Genomic DNA, 24938 nt, shown 5'->3' on the forward strand with positions numbered 1-24938 from the left:
GATCTTTGTAGCTCTATTGTTTTATGAATTTCTTTGCATTACTTTCATGAATTTCACTCCCATGAATTTAGCCCCGAACTAGTCCCTCTCTCTATCTATTGCAAGTGCGCCCATGAACTTTATCCCGATGAATTTGATTTTAACCTCAGGAATTGCCTTTTTAACCTGACTCCCTCCGCCGAGGTAATTCTAGCATGTCTATTATTTTATGAATTTGGTTTTAACCGGGACCCCTTCTGAACGGTCCCTTTTAAAGGTTATTTTATTTCTGATTTTAAGCTCGATGAATTTGGTTTTAATCTGACTATATGAGTTGGTCTTTTAATCGCAGAGTTTATTTTTCTGGCCCCCATGAGCCCTTCCGCCGCCTACCCCTCATGAATTGTTTCCACGCACTTGCTTTTATTCTTGCTGCTTTTGACTTCATGAACTATTGCTTTTAATCACATATATGTATTTATGATTTTAGCCATGTATGAATTACTCTACCCTTGATGAATTATGCCATGCTTGCACCTTTCACTTTACCCTGTATGAATTGCTTTTAATTGTCCCTGCTTTTAATCCTGTGTATCTATTTATGATTTTAACTATCTATGAATTGATCCATGTATATGAATTGCTCCTGGTTTTTAATGCTTTTAACCCGTCATGAATTCCATATGAATTACCTTCATCCATGAATTAATCAATGTACACAATTATGAATTATTGCTATTTATATGCATGAATTGATCATTGCTGCCTATTATGAATTACTATTTATTCTGACGGTTGCACTTAGCACACCCCCTGGTGTGAACCCAGAGACCTGCAGCCCATTGGCTGATCTAAATTGCACTTATTCGGTTAGGTGGTTCTCCAAACTAAATTTTTGAGTGACGCCTCCCCCTCCTTCCCTTCCCACTCCTTCTTCGCTTGAAGCTCGACCACCGGACATTGCTGACCACCTCGCCTTTGAAGTCAAGTTCGGAGACCCGCGCGCCTGACGTCCCGGGGTCTCCGAGGGGGGGAATTGTTGCCAAGTAGGCCCCCTCCCCTGCTTTGAAGCCTGCTATGAACTGTGCTAGAGTTTCCTGCGTTGCTGTTTTACTGCTGCACCAAAGATTGCTTTGCACGTGTGTGTGTTCTGATACACGTGTCAGTTTCCTGCCTGCGTGTCAATTACCCTGCTGCTGCAATAGACTGTGTAGTTTACTGACTCCATGTTTGGGTAACTGCACAAAAGGACTCTCTTTCTGGGCAGCCCTGCCCTGACCTGTATCTGGACTTCCCAGTGTGTGTATTGGACTGTGTTACAAGTGTTCCCCGTGCATGCATTGCCATCTGCCACGGACCGTGCCTGTTCCCTGCTTTGGACTGTGTTTTAAAGTGCTGTTCCCCCTGCCTCCATGGAAGCCTGCCTCATATGGGCCCAAGCCGCTGCTAGCAGCCGGGCGCCAGCCGGGGAAACCTCCAGCGAGCCTGGCTAGGCGCTCCCTGGTCAGTTCCCGTCTGGAGCCTCCCGCGAGCCGGTCGCCGAGCTTGCCCTCGCTACCGGGCAGCCTGCTATCCAGCCCTAGCTATGCCCAGCCGGCATCCATGTTCTCAGGCACCCAGAAGACCCAGAGGAAGAGACTGCTTTGAGAAGCCATTTCGGCGAAGCGGGCACACCACGTCCGCAGCGAGAGCCCCTCGCCCCGCTCTGCATATCTTAGGAGCCGCCCCGGAGAAGGAACTAAGTGCCGACCATCCCAAGCACTTAAAGAATGCATCTCAAAGAAACCTCCGCATTCCAAAGCTGATGACATCAGGACAAGCCCTGTCCGCTGGAACATCCTTTCAGCCCACTTGGATTTCCCCCTCCCTCTTTTGTCCCCTCTTCCTGAGGTGTCACTTATCACAATCTGATTACCAAAGTGGCCCATCCAAGCCATTCAGTAGCCCATTAGACCCTTTGTTTTAATCTGTGAGAACCACCAAGTACAGCACCAGCCCCAGGGTACGTTTTGGGGTATTTAAGCTGGTCTCCCAGACCACTCGGTGCTCAGGCCATTCCCTATCCAGACCTCCTTGCTGTCCGTCTGTGGTCCCAGTGCTGGCATTGGGCCACCCTCGCTGCCGTGTCTCTGCTTCGCTCCAGGATAAGTGAGTATTCCCCCTATCATCGTTGGGAACCAGCTAATGCGAACGTCTCTGTATTTCCTGCTCTGTATTTCTTAGACCTTGTATGTTCTTTGTATGATTGTGCAAGCTAGGCTTACGCTACACTCAATACACGTGTTTGGACCTTACTCCTTGTCTGCCTCTTTTTCACTAGAGTGTCTGGGATCGGGACCTCCGTAAACATAGGTTATGATCCTCGCTTAATATTAATAGTTACAGACTGCTGCAGCTAATTCCCCATTATAATAAAGAGCAGTTCTGGTAACACTTGGATCCACTGGAAGATTTCCACATGTGCAAGCAGAAGTGTGAAAAACCCTCACACTAATACCTTGCACTAAATTAAACATACTGTATTCTATGCAACTGCAGGAAGTTGTGCAGTCAATTTTTAGGCATTATAAGATATAAGGAGTAAACCACTGGGTATTGTTCAACATCTTGATCAACAAATGTACAAACCAAATTTTAACATCTGTATACACATTTTTTAAAAAATTTGGTCTTAGGCAACAATAATGACAAATATAAAATAACATTTCTATGTACAGATTTAATTATTAAATTTTACAAATAAGAGGTAAGAATTAATATTAAATACCCTGCGTAGAGAAAAGGGGATCAATATAGTTTACTTCTGAATAAGTCAAGATAGCTTGAGACAGATAGTCTTCAACTAGAATTTTCTATTGTGACATTTGATAGATTTTCTCTGTCCTGTAACCCTGACAGAATATTACCCTTCAGCAAAATACTTATCAAAGAGTCAGGATATCTGTGCACAAGTCAAGCTCTGGATGTCTGTCCAGGACTCAAGTCTCCCTAATTGGGACTGCATTTTTTATTGGAACAACCTAAGCCTAAGCAATGTTGCCATGTTATGGAAAGTTTTACCTTTGCCCCTACAAGAGGAATACACACAGACTGAAATGAACACTTGCTTTTCTGTCCCCAAGACATGCATGTAAACCACCTTTCCTGCTGCATTCAATAAACCTAAATATTTTTTTAGAAAAGTTACATACACATTTTTTAGAAAAGTTATTTTTGCCTGTCAGATATATGTTCAGAAAAATACCATTTAGTGACTGGTGAAAGTTTGCAACAAATTAAATATAAAAATACATCTACCAAATTAAACTTAATTAACTACCTACGTTTTTTCACTGTAAACAACTTGTATTTTTGTACCCATTCATACTGTTTCAGTGAACACGAGAGAGAACACCAGACCATTTTAGAGAGGTTCAGAAAATTGAGATGTTTCTATATGTAACAATGAACTACTGCACTGGCAAGTACACAAAGGCTGTTGTACTCACTATTTCTGCAGTATGTCCTCGAAAGGTATAATAGCATTTTCCTGTATTCACACTCCATAATTTACAGGTCTTGTCAAATGACCCAGTAGCAATCTTGTCACTAAATGGAAAAAATTAGTTATTTTCATTGGGAAAAGAATAATTAAGTCTGCTGAATCAGAACAGTAATGAAAAGTAAAATGGGATATACTGAGAACTAAAATTGATCTGTGTGTTTCAAAAGAAATAACGCTTTTCAAACAATTTAATAAATTGTATTAGAATACATCATAGGTTAAATGTGGGCCATTCTCAGCTGAGGCCAACTTCCCATCCCCCTTAGAGAGAGGCTCTGGGCAATTTCTTAAAGTCTTGGCCATGACTGCCTGGCCATACTTAGGCTTTGCTGTTTCAAAAGGCAACTCACTTTGGCCAGATAATAAAGTGAAGGCATTATTTCCAACTGAATGCCTTCAATGAATTCAAGCGGGTTGAAACAACTTTTTGAAAAGCTTGCTTTTACTCTACAATCAATTCACCCCACCCCTATTTATTATATAAGTTGTTATATCCTGCTTCTTTGCAATTTACATCTTTGTCTACTCAATCTCTGAAGAATCACTCAAGCATTTCCGGAGCTTCAGCCAGTCATAACAGGTACTCAGCACAGCAGATGTCTACTCAGTTTTACATGTTGTCAATAAGAAGACAATAGATTAGAGTCACTGATGCTGTTTCGTAGTAAGCAAACCTTGTACAGTTCAGAACAGTGTGAGGAGAGATGTCACACACACACACACACACCAACATGGAACAGAAAGAAAAGTATAGCCAATTCAAGCTTTGGAAGAAGGATTTTCCTGCTATTTCCAACACTTGTACACTGAAATTATTAGTATTCCATTCCACGCTCCATTTATATGGAACCTGGTCAGGTTGGAAGAGTTCAGTTTTGAAGCTTAATGCACACAAACAACAAATATAGCCATGCTAAAGTTTCTAAAAGACTGAAAAGTTATATACCCATAGGGATTATTTAAAGCGACGGCATAGACCACATTCCTGTGTCCTTCCAGAGTAAGAAGCTCTTCGCCTGATGCTGTGTCCCATACTTTGCATGTTCTGTCATAACTTCCAGTGATACAGCTAGAGTGTACAAGCACAATTTATTTTTAGCAATGCTGTAATCCATAAAAATGACATCAAAAAAGCAAACGTACACTGCTTACAATGTCTGTTTTCTCTTGAGACAAGCACCCTATGCATTTGGATTCTTAGTCAGTTAGTCAGTTTGCAATTTAAAACAAGCAGTATTTGAGTGTATTTGCATTGTCAGCATTCATTGTCACATAGGCAACCACCTAGAAGCTGCCATGAGTGAATTTGCAGAACCTATGAGATTCATGCAGTTAATGGGAATTATAGTTTTCTCCGCTGATTCAATTTCACAGGCCACAAAACGACTATTTTCTTGAACTCACACAAGAAACCATGCTGAGGAAAACTGGGAAGAATAACTTACAAGAGTACTGTTCTGTACCCCACCCCTTGTAAGTGGAGGGGGAGGGGAGACTCTAACAAGTTTATGTTGCCTCTCTGTACACGCTGCATCAGGGATGGGATGTCAGGGTCATGGCTCCTGCCATACACTGAGGGGTTTGGGGTGCACTGGTGGGCCTAATCATGCTGTATAATACTGACTAACATTGCTCCTCTGTGACATGCTTTGGGAGATGCAGCTGGAGACACAGCTCAAGAAACAGTGACTCTAAGAAAGGAATGTAGTTATCAACGTTGCCAAGGAGATGTGGCCGATGGCTTGGGAACTAAACTGAACTAACCAAAACACTTCTATTTCTTTCACTCTCTCTCTATTTTCCTTTCCTGTGTAGATAGAAGCCTAGCTAAAAAGGGGGGCAGGGGGAATGGTTTATTATACCTAGCAGAAAGGGGGGGAATTATTTCTGACCGTAAATTTATTTCAGAAATTGTTAATACAGAGACTATAAGGTTCTTCCTATTTCTCTCAGCCTGCAAGGAAACTGTTTCTCATTTGAAGTTTGGGACAATTGGGGTAGTTTCTATATTTCTGTGAAAGAACAGAGACTGGATGAAATGGATGGAATTCAGCTTCTCAGATAATACGGTGTAAGGTGACACCACACCAGAATAAAGTTACATTGCCTGCTTGCATCCCTCAGAGAATGCATACAAGACATTGGCACCATTGCCTAAAAAATCTGCTTTCCACCCTTTACCTTCTTTAATTTTGTAACATCCCGCCTAATTAAGAGTTCTGGTGATCTCAAAATCTTCCACAATTTTTGTTTCAATTTGATTGGTCCTAATAAAAGGTACTGCATGGCTTTTGTTTGTATCTCTCTACAACTCAAACTACTTCTCTCTCCAATGCTGTCTACAAGCATGGTGACAACAGCAAAGAGTAGCAGAGCTTCTAAACATTTTACTCCTATTTTTAGAAGATAAAGAGTTTCTAATACCCAATGTATTTTCACAATTACTTAAGAATAACCATTACTACTCTTGAATAAAATCCACCAAATAACAACAGTTGAAATGAAGCATAATGAAGCTCCATTTCCAGGGAACTGAGTCTTCAAGTGCTTCATTGTACTTCTGTGACTGAATTATTTTACTAAATCTGCTTTCTGCCCATGGTAACACTTCATTCTGATACAAGTCGTGGTTTTGCAGTAATTTATGTCTCCAGTATACAAGTTAGAGGGGAAGACAACCTCTGCCAAAAGAATACAGCTTTGAGAGAAACGCTGCTCAAATTATTCTACGTTACCGACTTCAAAGATCATCTTATAAATAGAAGAAAAAATACGTTCCATTGTTTTTCTTAACATTTCTGTTAAGAATCTCTGAATAGGAGACTACTGGTTATAAGGGCGCCAAATACAATTTACACGTAGATGTGCAATTCCCACTTTGAATTTAAATGCCAACACTTACCAGGTACCAGATTTGTTAAAGGCAACATTAGTCAGCGGCAAAATATGTGCCCGAAGTACCTGAAATATAGAAAAATTGTTAATGTAATTTCCTTCACATTTCTAGGAAATGTCTTCCTTTATCCAGTTGCATATAGATTATTGCAAACAATGGACATTATCCAACCAAAGTTAAGCTCTTTTAAGTGCTGTGGATTTCAACAGGAGTGGTTTAATTTATTTATTTCAATATAAAATAACTTTCCCACTGAGCGTTTTGCTAAATCAGGCTCAGTTTAATTCAAGCAATGCACTATAACAACATGGTTGAACTATAAAATACACAAATCCCAAACAAGTTGTGTTATAACAGATTAGTGTCAGAACGTGCAATGTTTAGTACACAAGAAAAAAAGCTGTTATGAGGTCAGCTTATCAGAAAGCCATTCAAATAGGATGTGAGTATTACCTTCTTTCATCAGCTAAATGTCATTATGTTAGGAATGCAGAAAACACACCCAAACAATCACAAAGAAAAGCAAAGACTTAGGCTTATACCTCTATCTCTATTTAAGAGTTCTTGTACACAAATTCAATGTGCTATGAAGTGAAAAAGTAATATTAGGCCTTTAGACAATTATATTTTACATATTCCTAACTATTCCTGATCAATAATTAATATTGACGTCCTGACCTGGATAGCCCTAGTGAGCCTGATCTCATCAGATCTCAGAAGCTAAGCAGGGTTAGCCTTAGTTAGTAATTGGATGAGAGACCTCCAACAAAAACCAGGGTTGCAGAGGGAAGCAATGGCAAACCACCTCTGTTAATCTCTTGCTATGAAAATCCCACCAGAGGTCACCATAAGTCAGCTAGGACTTGAAGGCACTCTCTACCACCAACTGATATTGAAAGGATTTGTATGACTCTTGTCACTGAATAATGGAAATCACTATATTAATTCACTGGGAACAAATCTTTAAGCAGTCTACCATACAAACATTCTTCTACTTTCTAAGACGCAGTTGGTTGGGGAAGGAGGGTTAGAGGTTTTAGGAGAACTCTGTTTGTAATATAACTCTGTTTTTAGGAGAACTCTGTTTTTAGGAGTTGTTAATTCAAAAGATACAAGTCCTAATGGGGCAGGATGGTACCACTGTTTCTGTGACTGCCAGCAGAGATGTGGCAATGGCCAGGTAAGAAAAAGGGATGTTCAGGCATACAGCTGTACCCAGGGCTCATTTCGAGGGGGAATGCGCCGGAACACAGTTCCGGCAGTTCCCCAAAGAGGTCACATGTCAGGTGGCCCTGCCCACCTGACTCTTGGGCATTTGGGCCCATTTCGGCCTGGATTGGGGCCGAAACGGCCCGGATCGGGCCTCTGACAGGTGGCGGATCACTCTCTCACTCAGCAGCAGCCTGATCCTGACCATTTTGGGCCCCTTTTTGGCCATTTTCAGCCCCTTTTTACCATTTTGGGCCCAATTTCAGCCCTGAATGGCAAGATTGGGTCCAAAACAGCCAGGATAGGTGATGTCAGGGGTGTGGCATATGCTAATGAGTTATGCTAATGAGTTCCTCCAGTTCTTTTTCTACAAAATGACCCCTGGCTGTACCTCATTCCCATCCCACCCAACAGTCGAGATCTAATTAGTCTTGTCAGCCAGCCATTAGATCTGAAATAGCTGCTGCTAAATGTCAGGCCATTTTTAATGTTGGATAGGGAAATTAACCTGGTATCACTTAGTACTGGGTGGACAAGAAGGAAGGAACTAATATCTCCCCAACTCAATCTATCAGGTTTCCCACTGCAGTATCAGCATGAACTCAGAGCCAAAGTAGACCTCATGGCAACCACAAGTCCTACCATGGGTTCTACCTGTGGCTGCCGATGCCATTTTAGAGACAGATTCAGCCATTTAAAAATGCTGTAAGGCTCCAAACCTGATCAGGACCATGGCACAGCAGGAACAGAGGATCTTGTCCCTCCTGCATGTTTCCTCAAGTGCTGAAACAGCCATGGAGGGGATGGCAGAAAACAAGGCATGGAGTAGATATTTTTGTTAGCTCACTACTAGATTTCTGCTGTTTTGTTCTCCGCTGTTTTTACTGTTTTAATCATTTTTGTGAGCCATTTGGAGATTGTTTATTGATAAAGCAGGATACAATGTTTTAGATAAATAAAAAATGCCAATGGTGAGCCACTTAACCACATTGCACAGTAAGTTCTGCAACTTAGTTTCTGATATGCTTAAGTAGTGTGCATTGGTCAGCCTGCACTGCTAATCTCTTACAGCAAACGACTTTAGAGTCAATGAATCCTCCTATCCCACTATTAAAATTGCCAATGGATGATTTGCTTGTCAGGATAGCTCAACAGTGCTATCTGCCTGTGTGAAAGAAGTATTGCAATTCATTAAAAGACTATTTTTGATGACTTGTAGCAGTTCCAGCAGATAAAATATCCTCTTCTTTACCCACTCACCAAGACTACTTGAAATTAATATATTTATGTAACTGACTGACAAACAGACTTTTAGGTGAAAAACCACTGAAGCAGGAGTTGTTAGTTCAAAAGATACCTTCTTCTAGTTTCTTTACAAGTCTGTATCACGGGAATGTACATTTTGTGAAACAAGCTAAATGCAATCCTCCACTCATATATGGTAGGCCACTAGGGACTCAGCAAACATATTCTTCTTGCCCGTTTGAAACTACAAAGGGGGCAGGGTGTCAACTTAATTGCAAGTCACAGAAAGCTGCTGGTGACTCAAGCTGTATTTCACTTTAAAGATCAGTATGTTGGTAGCCTAGTTCACCCAAATATGGATGGGAAGCACTAAAAATTAAACAACAAGTGTCACTCATAACAAACAACAGAAGCTGTTATACTACACACTTACATCAGCCATATTGAATACATGACCCAGTTTGCTAAAGCAAAATGCCAGTTTTCCCAGCAGGCAGATTTTGCTAGGCTGCTTGACAGCAGCATCACACATTTGTCTAAACATGAAAACTAATATTCTTGTGGAGGAAAAGGTATGCATGTATGGCCTTACAATTGTACTAATACTTCCTTAGCCAGGTACCTGAAGAAAAGTTAAAAAGCTAGACTAGAATTCAAAGACCTACTCTTTAAGCACACTGAAGGGCATATCCTGAGGAATTTCTTACTTCTTCTTCGAACAACAGGATCCCGCTCCTCCCCATGCCATAAACAAACTGCTTTTGCAAGTGCCCTTAGTTTCAAAAGAGAACCAGCCATGAGGTGAGGGAAGAGATGCTCTTCAAGTAAAAACACACTTAGGCACAATGTGTGAATATAGTAATTGTATGATTTATCGCATTTTTCCTCCATGCTGAAAAAAGTAATATGTGAACCTAAACTATGCAGGCTATAGCTGTTATAGGGCCCATGACAAGTTGATTATTGGAACAGTGGAGGACAGTAGAGCACTCTATACAAACAGGAAAAATAGGCTTTTATAAGTAGATTGATTGTACTAATTGATTCTACTAATTATAATAAACTGATATTAAATGTATAACCAGCTGTACATTTGTCAAATAGGTCAGCTTTATTTAAATAATTTATCAATCAAATCACATGAAAACTTCTATTCTTTCTATTTTGTCCTATTTATTTAATTCAATGAAAATGCAGTATATATAGGTTGTACTTTCTAAAACACTTAGAAAATAGATGCAATGAAACTGTGGGATGTGGTAACAATGTTCACAGTAAAACCAACCAACATAGGCCATCTATCAATATTCATTAAAAAGTGCTTGTGGAATAAGGAGTTTCTGTAGCTAAAACAAAGATCAGAAATTCTCACATTACTCTTACCTTAAAAAGATAGAATTTGTGGTCCACCTGTTGACACAACTTCTCTTGTAATCGCAGTATTAAATGCACAATCTGATCTTTACGTGAAGCTGTGATGAGAGGTTCTGCCTTTCTAATGTCTTCTACTAAGGCATCTACATCTGTACTAAAATACAATCATAAATCACCACTTGTTTTGGCTGATAAACTTAGTTTAAATTATATTAATAGAGATCTTTCAAACAGAACCCTACAAAGTAATAACCACATCCAAATTATACTGGGCCACATAAATTCTTGGTGGACTTAGCAGAAACAGAGGATACAATACGTACATGTGCACTCACATATGTAACTGCTTGTCAGTCTGATCAGGGGAAAGATTACTTTCCAAGCCAAGATATAACTATCTTTTAAACCTTACATATAGAAAAAGCTATTGATCAAGTTTTCCCTGAGAAAAAAAAATATTCATCATTCTCTGTATAGGGACTTATTCAACAATCTATCTCTAGTTAAGTCACTGATGCTTCAAGAAGGAAACCTTTCCTTCATTCTCCCCTCTGCCTAATCTTTTATTACTCTTCTCATTCTTTATATTCAGCTGCATGGATGCCATTTGAGTTCTTTCCTGTTTCTTAACTTCCACAGAGATAATTAAAGAAATCTGTATTTCAACCACATATTAATGGCTTGTGGTGGTAGAAAGTGCTCTCAAGTCATAGCTGACTTATGGCGACCCCTCGTGGGTTTTAATGGCTTAATTCTAGCCATTTGATGTTAGAGACATGATCTTCTTGCATCTAAATTGCTCTAAGTTGTGTTACTCTTTATGCTACTGTAACTTATTTTAGAACTCAAGATGTCTAAGATAAACAAGGTGCTAGGCACGGATTCATTCCAATGGCCAGTGACACAATTTTACCAAGAAACAGTAGTTTTCAAAGGCAGAGTCATGCAGGCTTGCTGGGGAATGGGATTCCCTTGCAGCCCTCCACTGTCTCTGCTGGCTGCTTGGCCGGCTCCAAGCCAGCAGCCAGCCAAGCCAGCAGCGAGCATACACACTCTGGCAGCTGGCTTGGCTCCCCTGCTCACTCTAGGTGGCAGTGCAGAGGAGGTTTTGCATCTGGGGCTTTGAACCCTTGTACAATGTCTCCTTCTTCCTGCCTTCACACCCTCCAGGAGTGTGGGCATACAGCCACCCAGAGCACAGGGGGGAGAAAGGAAGGTGGGCAAGAAGCTGGCAGAGGTGGTAAAGGGCTGCAAGGAAATCCAATCCATCTTCCATGAGCCCATACAGCTCTTATCTTTGATAACTACAGTTCCCAGGTAAAAGCGCATCACTGGCCACTGGAATGAACCAGGTTACTAGGTTAAATAGATCAAGCCCTTATGTGTCTTCTGACACAAAATATAGATCAAAATATGAGGTAGCTGTGTTAGTTCATAGTCAACATATCACAAATGTTTTCTACTTAAACATGAGTGAGTTATTTTGAACACATTTGTTCACATTGACTTGCACATATTGGCAACACATTTAAAAGAAAACAGAAGCTTTTACATTAGAATTTTAACTTGAAAAATCTCAAAAGACCAGCAACTTTCATTTTATAGTTTGTTTATGTATACAAAAAAATCATTAATTTAAGATAGTGTGTACAAAAATATCACCTGTCCTTCAAGGTGGTACTCTCCCTACTTAGAAGTCCATTTCATGTCACATATTAGTTCCAGGATACCACAGTCTGGAGTAAATCTAGGCCAGATTTTACTTACAGCTCCAGGTAAGCTGGCTATGCAAGCTGCCTTGAAGGACTCTGGTAGGCCTTGGGTATCTTCCTTTGTTTGTTCTGAATACATTAAACTTGGTTTGCTCAAGCAAACCTTAGCATATTCTTGAATGACTGCAGCATCCTACAGTTATGTTTCTTGAATTTATCATGGAAGGATAAGATTTGAAGTCTTAAATAACCTAAGATTGTTTGGCATGAAGCACACCAATATCACAAGGAAAAATGTTAAGGATTATAAACTGCCTTTTGTTTGTGAAGTATTTTTGGAAGGACAATCCCATATTTCCCTGGTGAATGGGCTCTACATTATCCTGGTGAATGATCTCTGTGGAGCTAAAGAAGACTTGTTATGCATGTTCCCCATTATAGGACACTGAGATTCTCCAGGATCACATCATCTAAGTCCACCTATAATAGTATACATACATTCATCTCTGTCTTTCACAACATTACTATGACACCTTGGATTTAGGTTAGAAAAGCTTTCAAGGCAGCCATTGATCTGACATTCTTCATGGCTTTGGACCATGCAAGTTTTATGTTCCTGCGCACAACACATTAGGTTCTCAAGTCAAAGGTGACATCTTAATAATAGCAACATCAAGATTAACTTGAACCTTTATTTTTAAATCTCAAATGTATCTTATTGATGCCAAAGATCTTCTTATAAATGTCTTTGTTGCTGTCCTGCTCCTGATTATAAGTCGTAAATTTCAAGGCTTCCAAAAATGTTTTCATCTCAGCTGTGAAATGAAAACCACATGCCTTTGGATTTTCATCCATAACTAGGAAATTAATGGTCATATTGCCAGTTCTCCAAAGAAAACAAGAGTCAGACACTTATGTTTCCATTAAGGAACAGGATGGCTTGACAGTATTGTGATTTAAAAGACTGTAATCTGTTTTTGGAGTTGTTTAGCATACTTGTACATATCAGTTAAATAAATTGCTTTGCACTAATATGCAGTTTGGTTACCTGCAATGAGAGATAATACTCACGCAACATTGAGATCTAGTAAATCTATGGATTTGGTTTTCACTTCCCCGCCTTGAACATATTCCAAAATAATACCTTTAATGAAGCACAAGAAGACAATTATTAACTCTGTGTGAAGCAAACATTACAAATTGGCAAACACTGCAAAAGCTGACCTTTACTTTCATAAATTCTATTGATTTCAAGAGTGCTGCTTCTAACATAAACTATGTAAGAAATCAGCAAAATCAGACAGACAGCATGTCAGTTTCTGTACTGGCAACACACTGTAGAATACAGGCCTGGCCCTACTGTGTACATGGAAAAGTGATCTTGGGATATGTGTTCCTTGAATAGCAGCCTCCACTCTTAAAACATGGAAGATGACTGAGGGAGTTCATCATATGACTTGAGAATCTGCTGCTCTAAGGAAAAATGTCAAACAGGCCACACTGGATGCAATGCTTCCCTCTCCAAAAGTATATAGTTTAGATGCCAAGCACAGTGTTTCCATGAAAAAATACTGACACGCTTTTATAAGCAAATGCCAAATACTATATTAACAATTCATATAGAACTCAATAACACTGAATGGAATTCATTTCCACAAGATGAATAATGAGACTAGGAAATGATTCTGGAAATAACAAACCTATACCTTTATAGGAAGATCAGTTTGCTGATGTTCAGCACTATCTTTGTGTTTTGTTTAAAAGAGGTATACAAATATCCTTAGGTTGAGTAGAATAAAGGGGGATGAACTTTGATGCTAAAGTTGTGTGTTCGTGCATGTTTTATTTTAAAGGCTATGTAAAATGCTACAGACATGGGGGGGAGGGTAGTTGTGTCAATCAACACTAGTATCCCTAACATTCATGTAAGGGCAACCCAATATAAGTGCTACCTGGGTGGAAAATCCAATTTTCCAGTGATAAAATATTGCTCTTTGAGCTTTAGGATAATATAAATTCCTCAAACAGAAATGTTGTTAGTAAAAATTAGTTTTCTTCCTGCAACAACCGAGTAACAGCTGTACTGCTTTGAGAAAAGGACCCTATCAACCATTAAAGCTGTTCTTGTTCTACACTAAAACAATAATCTGGAGAGTCTCTTATTTAAAGAAGTTATTAAATCTATAAAATGCTTATCGATCTCTACCTAGCAAATGGGGTCTAAAATAGTGACTTGCATTAAGGCCACTTAATGACTGGTAGTTGGATAAGAGACATACTTATTGCCAAATTTGAACCAGGGAGCGGGGACTTTGCAATTCCTGGGCTACAACAGCAATCCTAGGAAGGTCAGGTTCAAGTTTATTCAATCAGATTCGTTCCCTGGAAAACATTCTTAGAATGGCACTGTTCGTTACTTATACTGTACCAGTTCCTATTATTGCATGTTTAAAAACACTATAATTGTTTAGACCCATTTTTATGTTTATTACATGAGCACTAAAAGTAGATGCTCCTTTTGAAGCTGCTGAGAACAATTTACTATCCCAATATAATGTTTTTAAATGAGAAAAGAAAAAACAGAAAAGTTATAACATAATGCAACTGTATCACAAGTATAAATACATGCCTAGTTCACTTATCAACAAAATTGCCAGCTAGTGCTTTGGTCCTAACTTTTTGAAAGTGAGCATAAATGCTTTTTATGCAAGATACAGGCAGATGAAGTTTTGAAAAAGGTTTCTGTTAAATCTGTGGTACTGACAGTTTGATGCTTGTACGTTGATGGTATTTTAAAATCAAAGAACAAGTCACTGATGGTATAAAAAAGGAAATACCATCACATCAGTTTGTTTACCAATTTGAAACCGTTCTTCCAAGTGCAAAAATAAACCTTCCTCTTTTTCTATACCACATGCCATTCTACTAAATATAACAGATGCTTATAGAAGCAACTGCCCACTCTATTGTTTCTATTGCAGTCTGTATATCCCAGTGTCAATAGCTTGTGGATTAAATTTTGGTTTAATACATTAAAGAAAGTCAGCTGTTCCCAGTGGGAAGCAATATTATACTATTATTAATTATGAGTACCATTATTTTGCACAGAGTAGAACATAACTTTTTTGTAATCTCCCATTGATTTCAATGTTACTCCTAAGTAAGTGTCTATAGGAATGATATCTTAGCCTCAGTTGCAACCATACTTTTAAAAAACTGTTTCTATGGAGTGCCAAAAGCCAGTCAGACTAATTTCCAGGTATAATGGACCCATGGCATTACAGCTAACCCTCAGTATGGACTGATTAAAACACTCTATTGGCATAGACAAAAAAGCTCATAAATTGGTAGTTACCTAGTAGGAAAGGCACATCCTTATTTCTAATTATTCTAATTATTACTTTGCATTTCATGGCTGAACCTGCAATCTTATGTACATTTCCCTGGGAGTAGCTTTGACACAATGGGAGTTACTTCTGAATAAACATGCCTAGAATCTGGTTTTAAAATTTTGTACTGGAACTAGGCTCTGGGGCCCAGTCTTTAAATCCTGCCATTCACTCTTTGCCTTCAGTGATTCTTTCTCTCTGCCTTGTCTCACACGACTACTTCAGCCTAACCTACCTCACAGGACTGTTGTGAGGATAAATCGAGGTGGGGAGAACAATGCATGCCACCCTTAGCTTCTTGAAAAAATCAGAATATAAACATAATATGTTACTTGTTTTAAAAATTACAGTTAACCTTTTAATCTCACTCTCCGTGTCCCCATTCGTCCCTCTCTGCATCCCGCCTATCTTTCCATCGCCCTCGCTTGCTCCAAACCCCAGCCTCTTCTGCTTCCCCAACTTGTCATCCTTTCTCCTCCCCACTTCTTAATATCCTCCCAGGCAGACTTTTCCCCCTCCGCCCTTGAACCGTCGTTTCGCACCTGGCGGGTAATATCGCAGCAAGAACCGCTTCAGCTTCATCTTATCCCCGCAGGCCGAGGCCTCAGAGCCGGCGTTGTTGCCATAGAAACCAAACCAACAGATACTCTTGGCAGTGCGCAGGCGCAGCTGGGGGCCACCAGGCTCCACCTTCAGAGGGCTGTAGATGGGAATGGGCGGGCGCGGGCAAGCGGTTTCTTTGTGTGGGGGCCTTGGGCGTTGGCGACTTGCCTGATCGTTGCTATGGCAGCGGGGCGAGGCGGTGCTGAGTTGGTAAAACGCTCCCAGTGGCATCATAGAGAAGGGGGAAAGAGGCTTGCAGCGCTAGTCTGTGTGTGTTTTCTCGGGAGAAAGTCCCACTGAAGTTAGTAGTTTATTCCTAGGTAAAGCGTCCGCCTGGTGATGCAGCGCTAGAAGAAAGTGCAGCTTGAAAAAAGGCTAACTCCGGGAGATCGGACACTGAGGGAAAAATCTGCGGAAGGGAGTCTTGATTCTCGAAAGCTCATACCCTGGAAATCTTGCTGGTGTATAAGGTGCTACTGGATTCGAATCTTGTGCTTCTAAGGAAAATATGTCGCTTTGAGGGTCCCAAAGGGTGTAGCATTCTTAGTTTCTTGGGAAAAAAATATAACGGGAGGATAGTAGCAAGTAGGTTTTGTGCAATCCATATGTGGTAATGGAGAGTGCCTTCAGGTCATAGTTGACTTATGGCAACCCATGGCGGGGTTTTCATAGCAAGAGACTGACAGAGATGGTTTGCCATTGGCTGCCTCTGCAACCCTGGTCTTTTGGACATCTCCCATCCAATCACTAACCCAGGCCAGCCCTGCTTAGCTTCTGAGATCTGACTATCAGGCTCACTTGGGCTATCCTGGTCAGGGCACAAACCATATGTAGGGGGGCTTGAACTGGGCTCTTGTTTTACGCTACTGTTCACCAGAGCTGGACCTGATGTGATGAAGTGAGCGCTGTCAGACTCAGGAAAGCTTATGCTGGAATAAATGTTAGTTTTTAAACTGCCCTTGGACTCCTGTTTTATAGCACTCAGCTTAGGGTCTGTTTAGAATGCTTAGCGCTGAGTGACCTCAAGTGGGTCAGCTGGGATTCATATCAGCTTTGTGCTCTCTAAGGACTGGCAGTGCTGCCACTACGTAAACTGATTGTCCCTGCTTCCTTAAAAGGTTTGTGTACACAGTTCATTTTACTTTGCCAATTCCTCACCCATTGGGTGAGGAAGGTTCCACCCTTGCTGATGCTGATTCCCATTGTACTCTTGTGTATATATATTTCTGTCAACCAATTGTATTCGGAAGCCCTTTTAAGTCATTATGTTTGACCACGCATATGGAACAATCATGCTGTACTCATGCAGTCACCAGGGTCTGTGTACCTGTACTGAAGAGGAAAATACACAAGTTGCCTCTTTCAAAAGAAATGCTGATTGTGTGTGTAGAAAAGTCCTTGTAGTGCATTTGTCCCATACATGCAGTCACAGCACCAGGAACATCATAACTAAAAAAGACTAATGCACCTGACAGAATGGGCTCTGGTTTACAAAAGCATACGTCACAGCAAGTTTGTTAGGCCATAAGGTACAACCAGGGCTCATTTCGAGGGAGAACGTGCAGGAACGCAGTTCCCCAAAGAGGTCACATGTAAAGTGGCCCCGCCCACCTGACTCGCGGCCATTTTGGGCCAGTTTCAGCCTGGATTGGGGCCGAAACGGCCCAGATCGGGCCTCTGATGGGTGGTGGATCATTCTCCCACTCAGCAGGGGACCAATCCTGACCGTTTTGGGCCCCTTTTTGGCCATTTTCAGCCCCTTTGTACCATTTTGGGCCCAATTTTGGGCCTGAATGGCCAGGATTGGGTCCAAAACAGCCAGGATAGGTGATGCCAGGAGGTGTGGCATATGCAAATCAGTTGTGCTAATGACACACTTCTGGTGATGGCAAAGGGTGTGGCGTATGCTAATGAGTTCCTCCAGCTCTTTTTCTACGAAATTACTCCTGGGTACAACCAGGCTCCCTTGTTAGCAGACTAATGCGGCCATCACTTGTAATGACAAAAAATGTCAGGAGACATTTTGGCCTATAGCAAAATCCAAGAACAAAAACCAAGTAATATGTTTATTAAGACCAATCAAAATAACACAATGTGCAAGATTTTAAGTTATCCAGAACTCTTTCAGGCTGGATGGTAAAATAAAGGGGAGTGGAAGGAATAATTAATTAATTAATTTATGAGCTGTGTCTCTGGTAGCAAGATGCATCCTTGGGGTGCTGAAATAATCATGTGCTGAGTGTCTTTAAACTCATCACTGAATAATCACAGCTGGTTCAGGACTCCACCCACCTGAGGGGGGTACAGATAGGCTTTGACCCTCAGCCTTTTCCTTGTTAGAAATTAAACTGGGTTTGTGAGAGACCTATGATTATCTTAGAGCTCATGCTGAAACTGTGGTGACTAGAATAAAGGGGCAGCTGTTCTGAATTGTATAAAGCAAAACTGGGGAGCAGTAGATTGTCAACCAGTGAACCAATAGCCAATGGACTACCTAGAACCTGCTTGTTGCTAGACTTCTTGGCAAAGGTGAAACAGTCTTATCTAGCAAAGCATTTCTCAAGCAAGAGTGCAAACTAAAGACCCCTTGATGCAGATAATGTCTTAAGTGTGAAGAGATTCTGACACTGTAATCCTGCTTCATAAATTTGTCATACTGATTAACCCTGGGGAAATTCTATTTTTTAAAAAAGGGTAGACAATGCAAGTCTGCTGTCATTCCATATAAAATTAAAAGCAGTATTGCTAAATACAAGAATCATGCTTTCAAAGAGACACATCTTCCACTGATCAGGCAAATTGATTCCTACTCTACCACTATTTTGAACACTAAATAATTTGGGGGATAGAGGTTACAAAAACATGGTCACTGTTGTTCAATCTGAATATTAATATGTACTTGTTGGCAGCATAAATTTCTATAAAGCTAATTAGAAGCAATTTCCATGAGCAAAAAAGTGGTTCTTAAAATCTGATTAAACTGAATTATTCTGGAAGGCATTTTTACAAAGGTAATAGGGATATATGATAATGTAACCGTCATCAAGTTGCTTTAATAATGGGAAATAGGCTGTAGACTATACTACTGTATAATATCTGTTGCTGTATATATTATCCTCCTTTGAAATTTCTGCACTGTTTAGACATGCTTTCTTTCAGCATTGTTTCTGTTTGGTTTCAGATTTCTGCTTGGTTTCAAATTTCCACAGTTCTAATTAAATTTGGTTGCCTATTGGATATCCCATCCTGTTGACTGCATTTATTTATACTGTGTAATCCGCCTTCAGTACCAGGGAGAAAGGCAGACTATTTCTTTTTTAAAAAATGAAAACAAAAAGTACAGCTGCCTACACCAAACTTCTTATATGAAAAGCAAATAAAATCCACCTTTTTTATGTTATCAAATTGAAGTACAGTTAGGTAGAACAAAAATATGAAATGAATAAGGAAAGTAATCCAGAATGTACCCAAATCATTGAGACCCAATGAGACTCTACCACTAATTGTAGGATATGTGTGTGCTTTAGAGTTACAAGGGACAACAAATTACAACAAAAAATGAAAAGAACTAAAGTTTATTTATTTCATTTATTCCCTGCTTTTGTCCCAAATGGAGTCCAGAAGTGGCCAACAACATTCTCACTTCCTCGGTTTTATTCTCACAGCAACCCCGTGAGGTAGGTTAGGCTGAGAGCCAAACTACAAGTGACGTCTTACACAGGTTGGACACTAGTCGGCTTCCCTCAAGTTTTGTTGGGAAATGTAGGCACCCTGGTTTTACAGCTTGGCTCTCCATTACAGCTGCAAGATCAGGATGCCTACATTTCCCATCAAAACTTGAGGGAAGCCGACTAGTGTCCAACCTGTGTAAGACGTCACTTGTAGTTTGGCTCTGAGTGTGTGACTGGCCCAAGGTCACCCAGCGAGTTTCCATGATAAAGTGGAGATTTGAATCTGGGTCACCCGGATCCTAATCGGACACCCTAACCTCTATACCATACTGGTGTTACCAGTTTAACAAATGTGAAGCCAAATTGCTGGAAAGGAACATCTTTCAAAAACTGGTAGGAGTGGGAATCTCCCCCTGCCCATTTTGGCTTTGTTATGTTTGTTTCTGCTTGTTTGTCCATGAACATGAAGCCAGAGAAAAGTTTGTGGGGAATTTGAAACCTTGCCCGGTATTTTGTGATACTCTGTTTGATCCTAATAAAAAAGTATTTAAAAGGAATAGTTAAGAGACAATATGAACAAAGGTTTTTCTACAGGAAAACAATTTTCATAGGCAGCATGGCCAAGTTGTGAAAAACTTGAAAAGATTTTCATTTCAAACAACGCCCCCCCTCCCACCCTTACTATTAAAGGTCAAAATAAATACGGCATAGGTCAGAGTTTAATAATCCACTGGTCTTTCAAAGCATTCCTGTGACACCCTGCTGCTTATATCCTTTGAAGATAGAATTTTCATGTTTCAAAGGCAGGAAATAAGATACAATGGCAGGGGGCTTCTAAAACACTTTAGGGGATAAGATTCCTTGGTGTTTGGGATGCATATGTTTGTGTAATCGTCTCATTTATGTTTGGGGATTCATCTATGGCAATAGTGAGGCGGAGGGAAGGGAGATTTCAATGACACAATGTTTCTAGGTTCTGATATAAAATTTAGAATGTAATTTTTTCGTTGATGCATGTTTGCTGCTTACACACTTGTTTTTCCACGATGACTAACATAAAATCTACCTTCCTAGCATAGCATTGCACAGCAAATCACAAAAGATAAAGAAAAATCTGAAGAAACTGTAGTATTGTGCTTTTTTAAAAAAGATATGCTGTGTATTTATCCTCTAAGTGGTATTATATTTCAGTAAAGAGTTTGGGGGAGGTAGGGAGTGGTTATTAGCAGCTACAGAATAGATTGTGACTGCAGCATAGCAAATTTGTATCTTGGCTTCATATGCATACTAAAATGGCTATCCTATATGAACTGCTCCGTGCCATGATGTGTTCATTGCATTAGTGGCACGTCACATTAATTGGCACCTTCATTGTCTCAGGAGCAATATCAGCAGTGGGTGTTCAGTAATTTGTTTCCTTTATATCCTGCTTTTCTGCCTTGCAACCATGCAGAGCAGCACAGAATTATGAAACCTATCGCAAGAATGCACTCGGACACATCACTCCAGCCAGATGTAGCATTCATGCAAAAGCAAGCCCACCTCTCCTTCTCCCACTTACTTTCCACCTACATGTGAAGACGTGAAGCAGGCTGGCATGACTACCTGCTCAGCAGTTTCTCCAAGTGCTGACCTACTTATGAGGAAGTCAGCCACTTATCAGTGGAGCAACAACTATAATGCACCTTCCATTCAAGTGGATTTACATATAAGAAAGTTCCTCAGCCTGCCATGATGTACCAGTCATTTTTAATAGGTATTACTAATATCTAGTTATCCGGTACTGAAGCAATTTTCTTGCTCCATTGGGGTCTTTCCCCTGACATCCTAAGCATCGGTACTCTGAAGTCTGGGTTCAGTGGGTAAAATTCTGAGCAGTTTGAAGGGAAGGCTTGAATGCAGTGAGTGGTTGTGACAATTTCTTTTTTTAAAGCATGAAACAGACCTTACTGAGAGGCAACCCACACAACTACTGAGGTTCTCTGTGTTTTTAGAAAGTGGGTGGGGCCAAGTGGGGCTTTTGCCCATTAGGGCTTTTGATTAGCCATTGGAGATCTGATTGGCTGTGTAGATTTTTTAAAAAATTGCCCTGTTTCAACTTCGTAAGGAGGTGTTAAATACTGGGACTCTAGAAGTTAAACCTCTGAGTAGGAGGTAGATGTTTCTCAATTCTGATGCACACGTGTAAATAAATGCCAATAAAGTAGAAACAATACAATGTTCAAAAAAGTTTACTTGTTCATATTCCAGTGTCTTTCAAATATACTTGAAATGTTCCAGTATAAATGTTTTAGTTAACTTCTGTATGAACAATGTTATTTAGTACAGTTTATCAAAAGTATGAATACATATAGATTTCTTATGTGAATAGTAAGTAAAAACATTAGCCTCAGTCTAGAGATAATAATACACAATCATATTTTATGAATGACCATTAATATGTACTGTAATAATATTGGCCTACAATGGTGAAATACACCAGCATGAGCATCACATGGCAGATAGGAAGGTTGCCATACCTTATTAGAGTACATATAATACAATTTAAACACCCATTAGCTGCAAAATGTGGACCTGTGTAAGTGAACAAAGCAATTTTAAGAGGTGCTTTGTTTAAAATTAATGATGCAATATGAATCACCTTTGGAGGCTCCAGACAATCCGGGGATTAGCAGTCAGCAAGCACACAACAGTGTGCAATGAAAGAATTCCAACCTATTTTAGGTTGTTTGATCTGGCTTTGCCTCTAGGTCCATTTCAGAAACCATGCGACTGCGATATTTTCTTGAACACTTTCCTTTTCTTGCTGAAAAAAGAAAAAGATAAAATTTCTTCACTACAATGTAAACACCTGCATTATGAGGAGATACTAGCTATACCATCAAAGAGAGCTTAAGGTGTTATCCATTCCTATTGGACAAGCAAGGAATGAAAGTTTACATTTCTAAGGTATACACAGCAATTCTCCGTGTGGGCAACCACTCTGCTTCAGATATCTGTAAATTCACAACCTTTTGTGTTTAGTAACAAGGTGTTTTCTTAATTTTGCCAAGGAAACTTACCTCAGGCGGTGAAGGTGTTTCTTCACCCAACCGTCTTCAGGGTTTGCACAAGCTCTCAATCCCTTTTTAAGATGAAAGCTAGAAAGCAGAGAAAAAGATTATATTTAATTCATTTTTTAAAAAAAATACAAAACTATAATTAGTAGAGCACTGGGGAAGGAATATCACTTTGTATTGCTCGATTAAATTATAAATGAAGTTAGGGAGCTTTCAAGGGGATGAAAAAACTGATCTGATGTATAGCACTACACTTGAATTGACCCCGCGCGTAGGGTCTGTGGCATGGACTCTACCTTCCATAGCATGGATTGAGAATGGCAAAGGACTTTGTTTATTAATTTATTCATTTTGTAAGCTGACTTGAAAATATACCTTCATGAACCATTTCCCCATGATTTTCAAAATGGCAGGACAGCGCAGGGGGGAGAGGGCAAGTTCACTGCTCTTCGTTTTTTAAACATGCCATCTCAGAGGAAAGTATTATGGAAGCACAGTACGAGAGAGAGAATGCGAACTTTCTCACATTTTATGTATCACTGGCAATATGGGAGTTAACTACAACTCCACAAAAAGGATCTTTTTAAATGGACTGTATGTTGGGAAATTTGTTGGACACATTTTTAATTATCATTTATTAGGGCTAAATAGAATTCCTGTGAGTTGGACCACTATTCATATTATCCTTCAGTGATACAAAGTCATTTTTCTCATTTAACTCACATGATTGCGTTGATGTCACAGACTTCACTGGAGAACTGTATTGTGAATCCAGTAATAATCTTTAAAGGCAAAGGTTCCTTCGTATAAGAGAGGCAGCAGTCTTGGTTACTTTGGGCTGGAGTTGAGAAAATATGCAGTTAGGAACAAGCAACATTTTAATTTATATTCCTTGTCCTAGCTAGCGTACACACTTCAGACTTGTTTCCTACCAGTGTTGCAAAGAATTACATGAGCAACTGATTTTCAAAAACCCCTCAAGAACTTAACGTTTCATGTTTCAGCTAGCATAGCCCAGCATTACAGGGATTTATTCAATAGGAGGACTTCAGAAATACTACTCACCTTCACCAGCGCCCAAGAATAGCAACAGACCCAACAAAACACCCAAGGTCAGATTCATTTTGTTCAAGCCAGTCAACACCATGCTGCTGTTTATGTATATCTGTAAAAGATGACTGTTGTGATCTGATCAATACAGCCTCAGTCATCCTTCTTATAACACCTGCTTGAGATCGCAGGGAATTCACCAAAGGGTGTGTGTTCCATTTGGCAAATGTGGGGATTTCCCCAAGAACATACACCTGACTGTACTAGCTAACTGGTTTATCAGCTTGATTATGTCATATAGGTACTAGTTAATTGGGGAAAGTTTTGTATTTCTAGATGAGAGAAGGAAGGTTGAGTCAAATGGAAGGGGAAGTAGAAACAATATATGATGGCACTGAGTGAAATATGAGGTTGTATGAGGGGGCAAGAACAGGAAATTCAAAAGACTAAGAACATAAAAACAAACCAATGGTCCATCTAGTTCAGCATCTTGTTTCCTACAACAGCCAATCAGATAACCCAGTAGGGTCGCAGCAAGGACATAAAGCCATCCTCTGTGCTGCCTGTTCCCCTGCAACTGATATACTGCTTCTGAACATGGAGGTCCCATTCAGCCATCATGGCTATTGATGGACCATTATTTACTGCGCGCTCTCCAGAATCTGCCTGAGGCATGGTTTTCTCTAGTCCCTTTTGAAGACATCTAAGCACATGGCTGCCATCTCAACCATGGCAAGGAGCTCCACAAGGAGGCACTGCATATAAAAGTATTTTCTTTGTTCTGAATCCATTGTTCATCATTTTTTCTGAGTCCTTCCAGCATTTTCCAAAAAGAGGTAAAGTTCTTTCTATCCACTTTCTCGAATCTTTGCAGAATTTCATAATCTCAATCATAATCTAAACTAAAACCTCCAAGTTCTTTAACATTTCCTTATAAAGTATTCCACCCCCTTAACCATTTAGTTGCACTTTGGTTTTCAGTCCCTTTCTTAAATCTTAGAGTATGCTTTTTTCTCCACTGCCATGCACTGAATTGACATTTTCATGATCTACCACAATCCCAGCATCTGTATCTTGTCCAGTTACCATCCGGTCAGGTCCCATAAATGTGATACAAGGATTTTTTTAAATACTAAATGTGTGGCACTGTACACTTAATTACACTGAGCCTCATTAACTGCTTTGTTAATTTAGAGAAATTGTCATG

The 24938-nt window shown here is 40.0% G+C and overlaps 2 protein-coding genes across 3 annotated transcripts in view; both read right to left on the reverse strand.

Moving 5' to 3' along the window:
• The window catches only part of DAW1 (dynein assembly factor with WD repeats 1), a 40587-nt gene extending 24607 nt beyond the window's left edge, over positions 1-15980 (reverse strand). Inside the window, exons 1-6 of one of the 2 annotated variants that reach the window (XM_054983202.1) lie at positions 15891-15980; positions 13031-13103; positions 10257-10401; positions 6426-6484; positions 4470-4592; positions 3468-3567 (exon numbers count right to left, since the gene is read on the reverse strand). In XM_054983202.1, coding sequence (XP_054839177.1) covers positions 3468-3567; positions 4470-4592; positions 6426-6484; positions 10257-10401; positions 13031-13103; positions 15891-15930 — 540 coding nt within the window. In that variant the 5' untranslated portion in view covers positions 15931-15980. Of the gene's footprint in view, positions 1-3467; positions 3568-4469; positions 4593-6425; positions 6485-10256; positions 10402-13030; positions 13104-15890 lie in introns of those variants that run through there. The other variant, XM_054983201.1, reaches the window with a different exon arrangement.
• A 5857-nt stretch (positions 15981-21837) lies between these two features.
• On the reverse strand, positions 21838-23859 carry CCL20 (C-C motif chemokine ligand 20). The gene is made up of 4 exons (XM_054983847.1): positions 23747-23859; positions 23405-23519; positions 22685-22762; positions 21838-22428 (listed from the first exon to the last, which is right to left on the reverse strand). Exons 1-4 carry the CDS (start codon positions 23826-23828, stop codon positions 22380-22382), a joined length of 324 nt encoding a protein of 107 aa, XP_054839822.1. The 5' UTR covers positions 23829-23859; the 3' UTR covers positions 21838-22379.
• Positions 23860-24938: the final 1079 nt, after the last annotated feature.

This window comes from Eublepharis macularius, chromosome 6 (assembly GCF_028583425.1).
Source record: "Eublepharis macularius isolate TG4126 chromosome 6, MPM_Emac_v1.0, whole genome shotgun sequence".
NCBI lineage: Eukaryota > Metazoa > Chordata > Lepidosauria > Squamata > Eublepharidae > Eublepharis > Eublepharis macularius.